General features: G+C 31.6%; 4 protein-coding genes across 9 annotated transcripts; 1 reads left to right on the top strand and 3 right to left on the bottom strand.

Moving 5' to 3' along the window:
* Window positions 1–23: 23 nt before the first annotated feature.
* LOC116344698 lies at window positions 24–903 on the bottom strand. The gene is made up of 3 exons (XM_031773369.1): window positions 695–903; window positions 275–611; window positions 24–172 (listed from the first exon to the last, which is right to left on the bottom strand). The coding sequence occupies exons 1-3, from the start codon at window positions 744–746 to the stop codon at window positions 91–93; spliced, it is 471 nt and encodes a 156-aa protein (XP_031629229.1). The 5' UTR covers window positions 747–903; the 3' UTR covers window positions 24–90.
* A 531-nt stretch (window positions 904–1,434) lies between these two features.
* LOC116344693 (heat shock factor protein) lies at window positions 1,435–14,837 on the top strand. 3 transcript variants are annotated; one of them, XM_031773356.1, is made up of 10 exons: window positions 1,435–1,551; window positions 1,674–2,224; window positions 6,042–6,150; window positions 6,277–7,356; window positions 7,437–7,843; window positions 7,902–8,098; window positions 11,762–11,870; window positions 12,472–12,537; window positions 13,279–13,507; window positions 13,889–14,837. In XM_031773356.1, exons 2-10 carry the CDS (start codon window positions 2,120–2,122, stop codon window positions 14,023–14,025), a joined length of 2,439 nt encoding a protein of 812 aa, XP_031629216.1. In that variant the 5' UTR covers window positions 1,435–1,551; window positions 1,674–2,119; the 3' UTR covers window positions 14,026–14,837. The 3 variants fall into 3 exon arrangements, with proteins under 3 accessions (XP_031629216.1, XP_031629217.1, XP_031629215.1); XM_031773355.1 differs by lacking the exon at window positions 1,435–1,551 and having other exon boundaries at window positions 1,579–2,224; XM_031773357.1 differs by lacking the exons at window positions 1,435–1,551; window positions 12,472–12,537 and having other exon boundaries at window positions 1,578–2,224.
* Window positions 8,134–10,471, bottom strand: LOC116344696 (serine protease snake-like). 3 transcript variants are annotated; one of them, XM_031773364.1, is made up of 6 exons: window positions 10,176–10,471; window positions 9,368–9,718; window positions 9,142–9,299; window positions 8,953–9,071; window positions 8,461–8,887; window positions 8,134–8,376 (listed from the first exon to the last, which is right to left on the bottom strand). In XM_031773364.1, exons 2-6 carry the CDS (start codon window positions 9,645–9,647, stop codon window positions 8,203–8,205), a joined length of 1,158 nt encoding a protein of 385 aa, XP_031629224.1. In that variant the 5' UTR covers window positions 9,648–9,718; window positions 10,176–10,471; the 3' UTR covers window positions 8,134–8,202. The 3 variants fall into 3 exon arrangements, with proteins under 3 accessions (XP_031629224.1, XP_031629225.1, XP_031629223.1); XM_031773365.1 differs by having other exon boundaries at window positions 10,180–10,471; XM_031773363.1 differs by having other exon boundaries at window positions 10,090–10,470.
* LOC116344699 (proteasome inhibitor PI31 subunit-like) lies at window positions 14,729–15,930 on the bottom strand. 2 transcript variants are annotated; one of them, XM_031773370.1, is made up of 3 exons: window positions 15,697–15,930; window positions 15,466–15,624; window positions 14,729–15,391 (listed from the first exon to the last, which is right to left on the bottom strand). In XM_031773370.1, the coding sequence occupies exons 1-3, from the start codon at window positions 15,829–15,831 to the stop codon at window positions 15,374–15,376; spliced, it is 312 nt and encodes a 103-aa protein (XP_031629230.1). In that variant the 5' UTR covers window positions 15,832–15,930; the 3' UTR covers window positions 14,729–15,373. The 2 variants fall into 2 exon arrangements, with proteins under 2 accessions (XP_031629230.1, XP_031629231.1); XM_031773371.1 differs by having other exon boundaries at window positions 15,706–15,925.
* Window positions 15,931–16,184: the final 254 nt, after the last annotated feature.

Raw genomic sequence — 16,184 nt, 5'->3', positions numbered from 1 at the left:
AAAATATAACTTATTCGATAAAATTACTTCTAAAGAAAAATTCTTTATTCTATTTTTGGCTGAAACTATAGAGGATGCCAGTTTTTTTTATCACAGTTCAATCGATTTGTGGTCAATAATATCTTTAACGACGATGATCTCTGGTTTAGAAACATTCATTTCAACCTGAACACTGTATAGAAGAAAATTTTTAATAAGACAATACAAAAATGTTATGACAGAATTAACACATTTCTCGAAAGATAAAAAAACAATTTATTTCGGTTTTCACTACCTTGCCGATTGATCATTCGACTCCGTTTTTTCCATTGGTACACAATATGTTTGAATAATTCGCAATTGTTGTTTGAGCACGGCAATTTCCGATTGAAGCGTGTGAATTTGACGATTTATTCTATCAAGTTCGCATAAAATAGCATAGCTGCCATTACCACAATTACTTTTTATGCCGTTTGTTTTATTCAAAATTGAATCATTTGCAATGAATGTCTTCCATCTCTGTGGATAAAAATGACGTTTACGCATTCGTCGAACTAAATGAAATGTTTGCCGGTGATGTTGTTGATTTACCATCGCATTCGACCAATCCATGTATGGCGGCAATTTCGGACCTTAAAAATTACAAAAATAAAAAAAGAAAACATAATTTCGTGCACTTCCAATTTAAAGATAAAAGGAAAATTATTTAATTTACTGCATCGTCGTTTTGATAACACTTCAATTTTATGCTGTGCATGTTGCTCCATTGTTGTAATTCGTTTGTTGTGTGTTTTGATATTATGCGATGTCGGCGTTTTGAACACACTTGTGAACAAAATTCAATACAACACAACACAAAATAATCGGCAGTCGGTGCATAACGGTTTGCCGTTACCAAAGACAATACACATACACTCAAATCTGACATGCGGCTTGCTTTGATACTAACTTTTGCATTGGTATCAAATTAAAAAACAAACAATGAAAACGAAAAAATAAAATCAAATAAAGTTTAATTTCGGTGTTCAATTTCACAATATTATGTAAAAAATATAATTTCAAATGTGTATCAATATGGCGCAGTGTCAAAATATTGCAATAGATGGCACTGGTTGCACACATTTTACGTACAACCAACTCAATTATCGCTATAATACGTAGAATCCAATGGAATTTTTTTGTCACATAATTTATTTTATATTTGAGTATGTGAAGAATTAAATGTTGAGAAAATTAAAAAAAAAATAGCCGAATATAGTTTCCATTTTATTTAAATCATAATAACCATAGTTTGCATTAGATTGTTAAAATGAGCTGCACCACATGGTGCTGCTCTTTCGGAAGATATAATTACCAATTTCGATTGGACGACATTTCGTCGAATATGTCGTAATTCGGTGTGCTGCCAATGAAAAAGAAGAAGAAGCCAACAACACTTACAACCATAAAGTGTGCAAGAGAAATGTATAGAAAAAAAAATAGATATATTGCGTGTTTTTTTTCTCACTCAACGTTTGTCGAACGAATAAAAAATATTATATAGCTGCTCTCAGTTGCGTGAATTAGATAGAAGTAATAATACATATTTTCTCCTTAAAATACAGTGTGCATATAGAATCGCATTAATTTTTGTTTTATTATTGTGGTGATAATTTATTTTGACCATAATATTTTGCATTTTTTTGCTTTTTTAGTTTTTGTCAAAGGTTTTGAATTTTATTTTCCGATGAGATAATAAACGGTTATAAAGATAAATATTTTGAAAGGCGAAAAAAGAAAGCAGAAAATCGCTGTGATTAAATTTTGAGTGAGTGCCTATTTCAGTGGAAAAAATTACTGACAAAGTCTCTCTCTCATCGACGCAATAACTGTAGAGCCGTACAATCCCAACCAAATTCAATTTTGTCAAAACAAGGTGTCCTAATCACTCTCGTTTCTAGGAATACTTGTTTCCCTGTCGAATATATAAAAACAAAACGACAGGATTGTCACCAAATTGTTTTTTCACTACATTTAATTGAGAGAACATTTAACAAAGAATTTAAAAAAACTAGTGAAAAATATTGGACAGAATACACCGGAAGAATCATAAACACTTAAATAGTGGACATTGGTATACAAAACGATCGAAACAATTAAAATGCATACATTCAGTGAAAACAGTTCAGGCGTGCCAGCATTTTTAGCAAAGCTCTGGCGGTTAGTCGAAGATGATGAAACAAATAATCTCATTTATTGGAATGCGGTAAGTAAAAAAAAGAAAAAAGATTGTCATCGCATCAAAGTCACAAATTTAAATTGAAACATTTTCGAACGTTATATGTTACTAAGCAAATCAGCAACAAATATTCTCTCAAAAAATTTTCATTTTAAATGGAATTGAAAAAGTGGATGGAGCTTTTTGATTGTAGGATATGCAATTGCAAAAATATACACCTAAAAATGGATCTCTCTTACTTTCTCTTCACTTCTGCTACCGCTCTTCCAATTGGCATATGAATCAAATCAAATGTAAAATCAAAAATATTTTTAGTCGTATGTTTTGCAAGTAAAATTTAAGATGAAGCATGTGCGGATATGACTACTCAAAAGTCTTTTTCAGTTTCATGTATGAAAGAAGTAATGAATGAATACTTTTTGTGTTTAATTCTGTGTATTCAGTATGTTTTGAATTTTTAATGTGACAAAATTTCGTGGAAATTTTTTTGACGATTTTCATGTGTTTATTTGTACGGTTTGTATTTGGTACATAGTTTGATATTATTGGTGTTGTTGCGGTATTTTCAAATGCTTCATGTTTCATCCAAAGACATACACTCTCAACAAAGGGGCTTTGCATATGATGTTAAATGCAATTTGTCATGTGTACACACAGACATTTTATAATTTCTTTTTCCACGAGATAAATGGAGAGCGAGAAAAACAAAACCACAATATATATCCGCAAGTTTAGAAGAATAATTATGTTTTTTTTTATTTATTTATGTGTTGTTAAAACTATTTTCAAGGATAAAGTAACTTTCCGATTATCTTAGGGCTTTAGTGATCGTATTCTCATTCATTTTTCTCAAATACATATGCTATATGTTGTAAATGCTGTACAGGAGAAAAAAATGAAAAATATTTTTATTAGATTGATATTCAAACACAATCAGTACACATTTTATTTTCATAAAAAAACTCGGAGAAACCATTTTTTGTGTATTTGGTTAGATTCCATAAAAATCATTAAATATTTGTTTTATGCTGTTTGATCAATAAGTAACTGATTGAAATTTGTCAATATTTATCCATCGCTTTGGTTTTGTATAAATTTTGTTGATACTTTAATCGAATCAGACAAATACTCGTCTAAATTTTGTGTTCACCCGGTTAGTCGTTAATTGTGCATGCAATGTGTGTTCTCCCTCTTTCACTTTCACTGTATATCTCTATTTCGTTCTTTTTTCCTTTGAACCAAGATAAGAGTTTGTTTGTCTAGAAATGCAGCCGAATATTCAACTCAATTGAGAGTGACAGTGATAAAATGGTATTGTTACGCATGGAAAATATGCAGAAACAACAGAGGCAAAATATACACACGATTTTTTATTACGTTCAAATTTATAATTTTGATTGGTCTAGGTTATATGAATATTAAATGATTACATTATATATTTAATTCATACAACAAATGTTTGTCGCATAGCTGTCCACGAACGTTCGTTCGTTCGTTCGTTCGTAGAAAATGAATTGGTCGGATTGTTCGTTCGTATGTTCGTACGAACGACGAACAACGAACACGTTCGTTCGTTCGTAATTTTTGGAAACTTATTTTCTCAATGTATACAAATATAGCGATAATAAATATAAATTGGGAAAACTTTAAATCGATTTTTCCCGCTTTTCCGATGGGAAATCGTGAAAAATAAGCAAAATGGATTCCAGAACTTCCATAATGTAATTACAATTAAAAATAAATACAATTACACGAAGAATGGGTTTTTTATAGAATATCTTTATGGAAGTTTTAGAATTCAGGTCAAATCATGAGAATTCATGGATCAGCCAAATTCCACCGGATTTGGACTTTAGGCTATTGAACCACTTAGGTTATTTTTCACGATTTCCCATCGGAAAAGCGGCAAGAATCGATTTAAAGTTTTCCCAATTTACATTTATTATCGCAATATTTGTTTACATTCAGAAAATAAATTTCCATAAATTACGAACGAACGAACGTGTTCGTTGTTCGTTGTTCGTACGAACATACGAACGAACAATCCGAACAATTCATTTTCTACGAACGAACGAACGAACGAACAAAATATACATTGAAAACGAACGAACGGTTCGTTCGATGGTGTTCGTGGACAGCTATGGTTTGTCGTCTGTATTCTTCGTTTTTGATGTATTTGTTGTTGGTATTGTCTGCGACCACAGTCAAATATATATGGAGAATATACAATACTCACACATTTAATGATTTAATACAAAGAGTACTCCATGAACTAAGTAGAGAGCTATGTGACGTCATTTTACCTGCTGATTGGTGTTTTTTCCTATATGTTTTTTATTCAAATAGACAAACTCTTGGCATACGAGAAAAAAATAAAGAAAATGTAATACATATAAAAAAATGCGCGAATTTAAAATTAGAAATAAAAAAAAGAGGTAGGACTACATATTTCAACATATTCATTCGATGTTTTGTCATATGTGTGTTAAGTTGAGTGAGATACTGAGTGAGGGAGATAAATAGCTGGTCACCAGCGTGTCTGCTTCGGATTTTTTGTGTGTGAATAATTGGCCGAACTTGTTTGTCTTATTTAATACGTTGCAACTGGATTTGTGTGTACAATTGAAACCTTTCTCTGTATTACATGTTTTCACTAGTCTTGGTACTGCATTTTTCTCTCTAGATCTTGTTATCGTACGCTTGTTAAATATATATATTTGAGTAAATGATTCAATAGATAAAATTAATGTTATTTCTGTTTGTGTGAAATCTAACCAAATCAAGACACGCGACACAAATATAAAAAAATTCAGCCATTACAATTGGGCTAAGATATTAGTTCGGCTTATGTTGTAGGATATAAAAATATCCCCTAAATTGCTTCAATCTCCCAAAATCTTGTCCTATTTTGTCGATAGGTTGCTATTTAGCACAAAATAGGAGATGTTTTTATGTCCTACAAAATAGCACGAACTAATATCTACAACAATATCTCATCAAAACACGACATACCATCAGATAATGCTATCATCAATAAATAAATTTATTGGTATACTTTATAAGATGAATCGAAATATCCCAAAGATTTCGTGATATTCATTAAAAATAATCCCTGCCGAGTCACTTGTATTTAGTCACTGAATTCTACTACAAAAAACGTCTACTTTAATATTTTGGATTTATAATGTCACAAAATCTTTGGGACATTTCGATTTATGTGATAAATTACACAGGTGAGTTCATTTATTGATGATAACGTTATCTGACGGTATGCGTTAAAAGGTTTTCAACATTTTCTCATCGCCTGCCGCCACTATGTCAATTTCATTTGTGTTTATTCTCCTCTTTTTCATTCACTTTTTAAAATCGAATGAAACTAAAATATACCAAATGTGTTTGTGTGTGATAACACATCAAAACATTAGCCAATTATTTTTTTTTGTTTGAATTGTATTTTTAGTACTCGCTACTATCACATTATGTGCTAAATTAACTCTGAGGTTCTACTTCTTTTTTTCATTCTCATACATGTTGCATATAATTTTCTACTTTCGTTAGACTCTAAAACGATGTCACTCTATGATTATTGTGAAAAATAACTATCTTCAATTTGAAATATCGAAAAAATCAAATTGGTGCTGTAAATGTTAAATGTAAAAAATGTAACAATTCGCTCTCAGAATTTGAAATTATTTATGAAAAACTATTGAAAATGTCAAAACTTACTAGCATTTTCTTGACACCTTTAATTTTATATGCCATGAAAATTATGTATCTCCTTTTCTTTTTAGTCAATAATAAGTTTTCTATTGACGTCATATTTCCCCATCTTCTTTTTTAATAGGATGGAAAAAGTTTTATCATTCAAAATCAGGCTCAATTTGCTCGCGAGATTTTGCCTTTGAATTACAAGCACAATAATATGGCGAGTTTCATAAGGCAGTTAAATATGTGTAAGTATTACTTAAATTTCTTTGTCTTTCAACTTTCAAGTTAATTGGTCGATACGCTTAAGTGTCTCGAATTCACAAGAAAATTCCATTTAATTTGTTTTTTTTTCTCTCTTTTTCGCTTTGCAGATGGATTCCATAAAATCACATCACTGGATGGTGGTGGTTTAAAATTCGATCGCGATGAAATGGAATTTTCTCATCCATATTTTCAACGTGATCATCCGTACTTATTGGAGCACATAAAGCGAAAAATTTCAACAGCCAAAACATCGGCGAATGTTGATGACAAATCAAATATAAAACATGAAATTGTGTCAAAAGTTTTGAACGATGTGAAACTGATGAAAGGGCGTCAAGAATCATTGGACAATCGATTTTTATCGATAAAACAGGAAAACGAAGCACTTTGGCGTGAGGTGGCCCTACTACGCCAAAAACACATGAAACAACAACAAATCGTCAATAAACTTATTCAATTTTTGGTAACAATTGTTCAACCACAACGTGGCAGTGGCATTGGTTCAATGGGTGGCATGAGTGGTGTTAAACGCCGCTATCAATTGATGATCAATGACATTCCAAATTTAACAAATAAAGTACGAAAGACATCCCCATCATCTCGAGCCAGCGCAGATGGACCAATCATTCATGAACTCACTGAAGAATTATTGGACAATTATACAGATGGTGCGGATGATGATGTGGCCAGCGTAAATTCACCGTATGTTGTGTCCCCTGGTAGTTTTCCCACAACAACTATTAATGATTATGAAGAAATCGAAAATATTGATGACACGGACCAAATTATTGCCGAAGATGATGATGCAGTAATGCCAGATGCATCGAAGATAACACCAACGACAACAACCACGGCCGCCACAGTGGCTAGCATAAATAATGATCATGGAGGAAATGTATACAATACAGGCGATTACAATTCGGATTTAATCTATGACTTAAATAAAACTCCATCGCTAATTGTTAACACGGCTGGCACATCATCATCTATCAATGTCGCAAATAATGTTGTTGACATTCCAGTCGAAGAATTGCTGGAGAATGTTCCGACTGGTGTACTGCCTGAACAATTGGCTACATTCATCAAACAAGAGTCAAAACTAAAGCAACCAACTCAACTTAATCAAACACAGCCATCAACCATCAAACAGAATATCAATCCAAAATTATTTGCCAACAAAAGACAAGGTTCGTTTTTTCTTATCCGATGATAAAGAATTCGCACTTATTTCCTTTCACATATTATCAATGTTAATTTTTGATAACAGGTAATGTGATTATAGCGAACGCAAGCGGTAATGTGCAACGTCTTGTTAAAATTGCGTCGAATCCAAACAACCAAACAAATTTGGCTGGCATTCGTCAAGCAAGTGCGAGTGGCAAAAGTCTAATCGATGCACAAAAGTTGAAAGCAGTCAAGCAGCAACAACAGCAACAGCAACAACAACAACAGCAGCAACAGCAGAATGAACAAAAGCAAGTTGTACAAACAATTCCACAACCTGGAAACAAATCAATTTTGATAACTGTTGGTAAGCCAAACGTATCAACGGCTTCTTCTCAACAAAATGCCGGCACCGCGGCTGTAAACCACACATTTGGAAAAACCTATAAAAACAAAAACGATTTTATTAGTTCAGAAATGCCCGCTGAACTTTTTCAGGATGATAGCGATGTAAGTACTGTTTACTTTTATATTGTTAGCGTAAACCAATTCATTCTATTTGTAATAGGGTAACTTTGACGGAAACGATTTGATCAACAATGACGATAGTCAAATGAACAATCAATTGACTAGTAACTTTGGGCAACCTACTAATCCAGGCACGAGTGGAATCAGCGATCTTTGCGACACATATGGCAAAGATTTAACCGTTGCTAAATACAATAAAGGAACGACACACGATGACATCATGCGAATCTCTTCAACGTAAGTAATTGATCCATCGAAATAAAAAAAATAACTTTAGTTTACTTGAAAAAGTCGAGTATTTATTCAATTTCAATAAAAGTCAAGTGACTATTTAAAAAAAGCTATTGATTTGGCCAAACAATATTCTCAATCCAATCCAAAAAGTTATAAACTCTTGTATAAACCCCAGGTGCATTGAGATCACCACATTGTTTGGCAAACGATGTAATTCCTGAAACAATATACATACAAGACACATATGGATGGTAGATTTGAAGAGGTCCACCACTGTCGCCCTGCGATTGAGAAAAAATAAAACAAATATTTTTTTAGGAAAGTGATTACAATCAATCAGCAAAAAGATCAGCTATTTCATATACCTGACATGTGTCTTTCTTTTCCGTATGGGAACCAGCACAAAATTGTTGTGCTGGTAAAATTCCGTAGCGTAACTGTGTGGTACGTGCTGCGTCCAAATAGGTTATATTACATTCCTCTTCGGTGAACAATTCCAAGATTACTTTTTGCAATACTTGACTGCTTGAACCACGAAAATCTGTGCGACCCCAGCCACTCGCGACCGCATTTGCCGTATTTGTATTATATTTTTCTGGTAAACATGCTGGCCGACGACGTGGATTGAATGTTATTCGAAGAGCCATTCGAACCAATGCAATATCATAATATTTCGCCGATCGTTTGAATTGTGGATGTGGAATTTTTTCCGCAATTTCCACTTTGAATGGATTATCGCGTAAATTATTGCTTAAATCATGTTCACCCAGTAGCACATATTTTGGAGTTCCTCTAAAATAAAATAAGATAAAAAAAAACAATTCAAACGAAAACAAAATTCAAGCATATAAATTTACTCATAACGACTCGTTTCCACGCAATGTGCCGCTGTCAATACAAAGTTTTCACTTATTAATGATCCACCGCAACCCCAAATAATATTTGTTTCAAAATTTCGTTCGTAACCAATTAGTGCCTGCAATGAAATTGTCATGAAATGCATAACATTTATTTTTATGAAATGAAGAAAAATAAATAGTTACTACCATATGCGGAAATTCGCCCTCACTGGCTATAGAGCCGCCGACAATAAGTGGCACCGTCGAAATTGTACATCGCTCAACTTTTTCCAAGATGGGATCATCATTGAAACCAACTTGGCTAAATACTCTGTCAAATTTTGCATCTTGATATTCTCTACATTCTGTGATACAATTATAAAATTCCATTACATACCGGCAATATTGTTTGCGATATCTGCATAATGCATACTTTTTTGGCTTACGCGTGTTGGAATTGGTGTTGTTGTTGTTATATGGCTTCGTGGTACTGGACAACAAACAATTTGTTTACGTCCCCAAAAACCACATTGTGCTGGAAATAATCCTTGTTGAACGATTTCATCGATGACCGACTGGCAATTGTCGATAATTTTACATACACCAGTTGCGCCACTTCGTGCCACTTGACACGATTCATCGATATTTTGGCCAATCACCAATATTGGTACAAAAACAATTACATAACACAGTTTCAATTGAGCAAGATTCATTTTCGATTTTTATGGCTCTTGTTTTACTTTAATTTCATTCTTCCGGAAAATCAAAATATGAATATTAATCTCTGTAAGAAAAAAAGTGGAAACACCAAAAGTGGAATTAATAAGTTATACACTTGTATGAAAAAGAATAAAATAATTAATGTTCACATAAACATTTGATGCACAATTTACTACAATAATAATCTCAAAAGTGGTTTTTAATGTCCAGACAAAAAATGATCCGTAAAATAACAAAGAAAACATTATCGTTTATATTTTGAGACAAAGTTTCAAAACCGGCACGCCGAAATTAAAAAGTGCAAGCATGTGTTTCGATTTGGATTATTTGTCTATTTTTGGTATTGGAATAGACTCGTTTGTTGATATTGGATTGAATTAATTTGATTAGAAACGTAATAAAAACACTTTTATAAAAACAGATTTGTTTTCATACTCGGTGAAACAGTCTTAGTTTTACACTTTTAACACTTGGGAAATTTAATTCAGTGATTAGAAATTCGATTGAATACAATAGCATACACACAACAACAACAGACGAAAACTTTGATCATCTTCATTCAAAAAATTTCGCAAATTAATAAAAATCGGCCGAGATTTTGTGCTTTTACGTGTTTCTTTTATTTATATGTATATTTCGATTAAAGATTTCATATTCATTCGTCGCGAACACAATCACATATATATCATCATCATTTTGCATTCGTTCGTCAAACGCAATACACGTATATTTTATGTATTACGATGACTAGACTTAGAGGTTAAATGCCACAAAACCGGTATTTCCGCGTGATATATATAAATGTTTGAGATTGTATTGTAATAATGCACGTATGTGTGATATATTGCGCTATAAAATCCCTACGATCATTTCTTTGTTTATTCCAATTTTTCGTGCTATGTATTGTGTATTCACATATATGTACTAATTTTTTTCTTCTAAAATAATTATTTTGTCGAATTTCTTCATTTATCGGCAAAAATGCTATTGCTTTGTTATTGTTTTTCTGTAAAACTGTTTCATAATTGTTGCAATTTGTTTCATACAAAATACACATATGCTAGGGGGGAGACACCCGCGAATCCATTCACCTTTTGTGTTGGATTTGTACGATTAGTATGATTACAAAATTTTACAAAGATTCACATTCGATTCAAATTTTTGATTTAAATTGCTATGATTCCAATGATTTGCACAGATTCACAGATTCGTAAAGATCCACAGATTCATTAAATATTTTTGTGTTTTTTCTTTTGACCTACAAATGTATATGTTGATTTTATAGAAAATAAATATGCTAGCAAATATAAATTAAAATAAAATTCAATTATTTTTGTTTATGCAATGATTTCATTTTTACCGACTTTTAACAATGGAATAAAATTTAACTCAACAATCAACACATTTTATATAATTGACAAAGTGACTTTGTCAAAGTCCCAATGATTCATGAGATTCTTCGGATCCTTCGGATTCTTCGGATCCTTCGGATTCTTCGGATTTGTGAGTTTTGTGTTTTTTATTATAATTCTAATGGGATCGTTGGAATCAATGAAATTATACAATTGAGTATTTTAATATAGATTTTTCATTTTGAATTGGTGTCTACCCCATAGCACATATGTCATATTCGTATTTTGCTTGTACTGTTGTGATAACTACATTGTCTCCTTGTCAAGGTCGCCAATTAAAGTAAGAACAAGTCACAGCAACAAAAAGAACATAAAACAATATGTTTTCATCTGTTCAAAAAAAAAACATCATAATTAATTGTCAATTTGAATTGTGTATTCACGTTTTTTTTACTTCACTGATATGATGCATCGATCAATAAATATTCAGAAAATACCGTCGCAATTTAAGAGTCTTCATTATGAAGCTGCGATAGTCATTTTCGTTCCGTATCTGATCGATACCAAACATGTATTATATAAATAAGTGATGCATCATGTGTACCCAAATTATCACATATTTTTCGATTCAATTTACTAATCAATGTTTCATTTCATGTTCTTTGCAAGGTTGCCATATTTAATTTTGTTGTTGAGGATGATTTTGTTATTTGTGATCGCAAATAATTTACGAAAACTATTCTTCTCTATTGCAGAGATCAATTACATAGCCACTTGGATAATGTTCAGGGTGACTTGGAGGCGCTCAAGGAATTTTTACGCGATGGTGAAAGCTATCAAGTGGACGCAAACACATTGCTTAACGTAAGTATTTGTAATTTTATATAAATTTTTCTTTTTTTTTTTGCAACGATAACGAGATTCCTAACTTTGGAGCTCTTTTAATTAATCAAGATCAAAATGAAATTATTCAAAAGTATAACAAACTCAAAAGATAACTTTTGCACGGAAAATCATACACTTTTCTTTTATTCAAGAGATAAGATTATATAAATTTCTCGTTCAATTTTTCCGACTCTTTTACGACTTAACTTTATTTTAGTACTGCTGCTCTCGTAAAATCGTAGATGATCTTCATTTTTTAAACTTAAAACACAATTATTATTATTATTATTTAAAAAATGAATTTTTTTATTCTCTTCTTTATGAATCAAATGATCGGGAAATGATGGCAACTTTAAATGACGTTCAAATTATGACAAAAATTGTCTTATGAAATAAAACATATGAACGCCGAATTCTCAATATATCACACAAATATTCTCTATTCATCAATCGATCACATTTTCAAATTCACTGACGATATTATCAAATTGTATAAAAAATGCATTCGATGAATGTGCGTTTGGCGATATGAATAAAAAAATCACTAACAAAATATTGGTTTGAATTCAAATCCATTCAGAATTCAAACAACTCATCAGTGCTATCAGGGATAAGTGGTGAATCGTTATCGAGCATTATTAACAAGGTTAGATTTAATACACATTACAAAAAACTACATTAAACGTAACTCGTTTTTTATTGGAAATTTTTTTATTGCGAGTTTCCTCTTGTATTCCAAGAATAAAACAAGGGGAGACTATAACTGAACCTTAACAATGTTAAGTTAACATTGATCGCCAGTCCAAAAGAAGGAAATTGAGCTTCGTATTAAAAAAAAATTCCGTTGTGATTATTTTTTATTTTATATTATTTTTCCTGTCAAAAGAAATAGCTTACTATTGAACAAAAATTATAAACATCGAAATATTCAAAGAGCGTCTAATGAATTTTAATTGAGAATTAAGTCCAAAACTATAACAATAAAATAATTCATTATTGAGGAATTCATCCGTAGATATGTATGTGCATTGGGAAAAACACTGCAAACGTTTGATGTAGTGTATACCGTGTTTTATTATATTGATCTACAAAGTTTTTATTCAGACTCAGATCCTTCTATTTGTCATTATGTTTAAAGACATAACTGAACGATGGAATAAAGTTCTGTAAATCAATAGAATACACTATATGAGCATAAGCACTTTCAAAAACACATTTTATCTAGTGTCAATCTTCAAAAAAAAAATCCCATAAAGATTTTCTGTTGGCGATGGGGAGGCTTTTCTTGGACGATAAAGAGGGTCTTATACCCACCTATGCCGCGGTAGACAACAAATAGTTGTGAGAAAATAATAATTTATCTATATTTATACTTTCCTTGATTTAGTTATTTGGTGAAAATGATGTTTTCCAACAATATGGCATACCGATGAATCCAACGGACACAACAACCATCCCTGGATTAAATGAACAACGTCAACGTAATCAAAACGACGACACGTCGATGAGCTCCAAACCTGGCTGTACAGGATCCGAATTGATTAGCTATCAACCAGGACAAAATACAATTGATTTTACTGATTTTTTAAATCTTGATGACAGTCAACTTACGCCAGGTTCGTTGGCATCGGGAAAATGATAAAAATTATATAAAAATCAATAATAAAACAGAAAAAAATACAGAAACAAATTTCCCCATAAATCATTTTCGCAAAAAAAAAAATAATCAAAATTTAATAAAATGATGGACTGAATGTAAAAGTGAAATAATAAATGAGTAATGCTCAAAATGTTGTAATGAAATAAGATTGTCGTTTCTCATAATCGATCGTAAATACGTTTTACGTGTAGAATTGTTGTGCAAAGGAGCGCCCAACGAGATGAGAGTTTCGTTGAAAAATTGAACTTTTACATATGGGAATATTGATATGTAAGAAAAGAAAATTTTAACGCAGTTTTGATTATAAATCTCTTGTTTATACAAAATTCTCGATTAGATGCTGCAATGTCAACCCCAGCATTCAATTCGACCAATCAGAACAATTATATGCCACAAATGCCATGTGCAAATCCAATCATTGGAGATCTAACTACGCCATACATAAAACAAGAACAATTCAGTTATCCCAAATGAAACGAAAGTGATGATGATGAAGATGGTGGCGATGATGATGAAATAATTGGATACACTGAACCTGGTATTTTCTTGACAACACACACATGCCAATTTAATATTGTTTTGTATAATAATTTAAAAAAATAATAATGGAAAAACACAACTGAAGAGTCTATTTTTTATAACAAACTGGTGTAACTAAAATGACTCAACAGCTAATAGTTATTAATAAGCAAGAAAGAAAAAAAACACAAAAATGTATGGTGCTAAGTGGTAAATTTTAAAAATAAAAATATTTGAAAAAAATAACGAAGAAAAACTTTAGGGAAATCAATGCTATTGCAATTCCATATCAATCACATGCGTAATATATACATTGCTTTTAATTCGTTTTTCATAATCAATATAAATGACTCAATTTGCAAATTTAACTGAAAACCATCATCACCGTCTTATTAGAGATGATTCTATTTCAAAAGTATACAAAAGAACTTCATAACATTCATAAAGTTCTGTCTCCGAACGTCATAGCATAAATAATTAATTGTTATGCTTTAAAGCAAAGAAAATCAAATGTTATTATCAAGAAGTAAGCTTCGGAAGAACAAAGAAGTAAAGATCGTTTGAAGGTCGCAAAATCGCGGGCAGATATACCAAATCGCTAAAGAAGTCAAATGAAAATGTTACATATGCATTACAATAATAATTTAAGTAATTTATGTACTTTGAACATGTGAATCTTTGCACTAGGCACTTTATTTCTTTTCAATATCCATGAATTTTATAAAAATTTTATTAAATATTTTTGGTTCAAATTAATCTTAAAGAAACTACTTGTGTGTATGTTTTTTCTATTTGTAATATTTATATTATTTTTAAATTCGACTCATACTTGATCGAAGTAGAAATTTAATGGTGATAATTGAAAAAAAGTAAAGAAAGGTAAACAAAAAATCCAATTCGGAATCGGTAGGTGGGGTGGTGTAATCGGAACTCCTACTGATCAAATATGCATCGAATCCTTATTCTTCTTTACTGAAACTTTTTAAATAAATATTGTGGTCTATAATTTCTAGTCAAACATAAGACATACAACGAGATTGGCTTCTTCTTTTGACGGTACCTGAATGTATGATTCCGGAATGCACCATTTGCTCTCTCTTCGCGTTCACCTGAGCTTATCGATTCATCGGAGTTTTGTGTTTCATTGGAGTTTGTGCTTTCACCGCTGTCATTTAAACTTGCATTTTTACCAAGCGGTGCAAGTAAAGTAAACCATAACCGATTTAAAACTTTCTCACATGCACCTTTATTTAGATTTAAAGGCTCTTTCCACTGGCTTCCAACCACTTTTCCAGCCGTTTCACTAATGGAAAATACCGTACTGCCGAGAAATGAAAAATGATAATTTTCATAGTGAGAATAATCTCATTTTACTATAATATGAAAATCACTTACCAACAAAGTTAGAATGACATTATTTTCTTGAACAGTTCCACACAAATTATAGACATGCCGTTTTGTTCCGCCTATATATCGAATCGAATATACATTTTTCTTGGTATTCCAATCTTTTGGCAAATCGATCGATCCAATTTCCTCTTCTTTTAATTCTTTCTGTGGAAAAATGATTAGTAAATTAGGAATATTTCTTGTTTGTACTTATGGAAAAGACATTGTGTGTACTACCGTACTTACACCATAGCCATTGCCTAAGCAACGAAAACTTTTATATGTCAATAAATAATATGCCATTAAAACAACAATATCTGAATCCACATTTAATTGTGGTTTTGTTAATTCACAAAATATAACAAAATCCATGCTGCTATTGTTAAAGAAAATATTTATTTCGTTTATTTTTTTGTAATTTCGGACAATGCACCGATGTAATCAACACTCTTTTTTGAAATGCTTCACAATAAAGTTGTCTGCAAATGAAATGTCACGTTTGGATCGGTATCGATTAACATACAACAGTTTAATATGGTGCTGACATCTATGATATTTTAATCAAAGGAAATCCATCTTAATATTTGATATTAAGCCCATATGATTATTCTGGACGTCATTACTGTGTATCCTGTAATCATGCAGTCGTAGGGCATCCATGTACGGAAGTCGTATCAATTAATATAGTATCTTAACAAGATATCCCCATGCCCGGGCAAACGGAA

Source organism: Contarinia nasturtii, unplaced genomic scaffold (genome assembly GCF_009176525.2).
Source record: "Contarinia nasturtii isolate CC-2019 unplaced genomic scaffold, AAFC_CNas_1.1 Cnas_scaffold_1165, whole genome shotgun sequence".
NCBI classification, from domain to species: Eukaryota; Metazoa; Arthropoda; class Insecta; order Diptera; family Cecidomyiidae; genus Contarinia; species Contarinia nasturtii.
This window is presented reverse-complemented; position numbering and strand designations above follow the sequence as displayed.

What these genes read in the sequence shown, in the direction of transcription:
- LOC116344698 (XM_031773369.1), bottom strand. Translation starts at nt 746, where the DNA reads ATGGAGCAACATGCACAGCATAAAATTGAAGTGTTATCAAAACGACGA. An exon ending in GTTATCAAAACGACGATGCA is followed by an intron (nt 612 to 694) that starts GTAAATTAAATA and finishes GTAATTTTTAAG; the next exon opens with GTCCGAAATTGCCGCCATAC. An exon ending in TCGAATGATCAATCGGCAAG is followed by an intron (nt 173 to 274) that starts GTAGTGAAAACC and finishes TCTTCTATACAG; the next exon opens with TGTTCAGGTTGAAATGAATG.
- LOC116344693 (XM_031773356.1), top strand. Translation starts at nt 2,120, where the DNA reads ATGCATACATTCAGTGAAAACAGTTCAGGCGTGCCAGCATTTTTAGCA. An exon ending in CATAAGGCAGTTAAATATGT is followed by an intron (nt 6,151 to 6,276) that starts GTAAGTATTACT and finishes TTCGCTTTGCAG; the next exon opens with ATGGATTCCATAAAATCACA. An exon ending in TATCGAGCATTATTAACAAG is followed by an intron (nt 12,538 to 13,278) that starts GTTAGATTTAAT and finishes TCCTTGATTTAG; the next exon opens with TTATTTGGTGAAAATGATGT.
- LOC116344696 (XM_031773364.1), bottom strand. Translation starts at nt 9,647, where the DNA reads ATGAATCTTGCTCAATTGAAACTGTGTTATGTAATTGTTTTTGTACCA. An exon ending in GTGGAAACGAGTCGTTATGA is followed by an intron (nt 8,888 to 8,952) that starts GTAAATTTATAT and finishes ATTTTATTTTAG; the next exon opens with AGGAACTCCAAAATATGTGC. An exon ending in AAAAGAAAGACACATGTCAG is followed by an intron (nt 8,377 to 8,460) that starts GTATATGAAATA and finishes TCTCAATCGCAG; the next exon opens with GGCGACAGTGGTGGACCTCT.
- LOC116344699 (XM_031773370.1), bottom strand. Translation starts at nt 15,831, where the DNA reads ATGGATTTTGTTATATTTTGTGAATTAACAAAACCACAATTAAATGTG. An exon ending in ATGGCTATGGTGTAAGTACG is followed by an intron (nt 15,625 to 15,696) that starts GTAGTACACACA and finishes ATTTTTCCACAG; the next exon opens with AAAGAATTAAAAGAAGAGGA.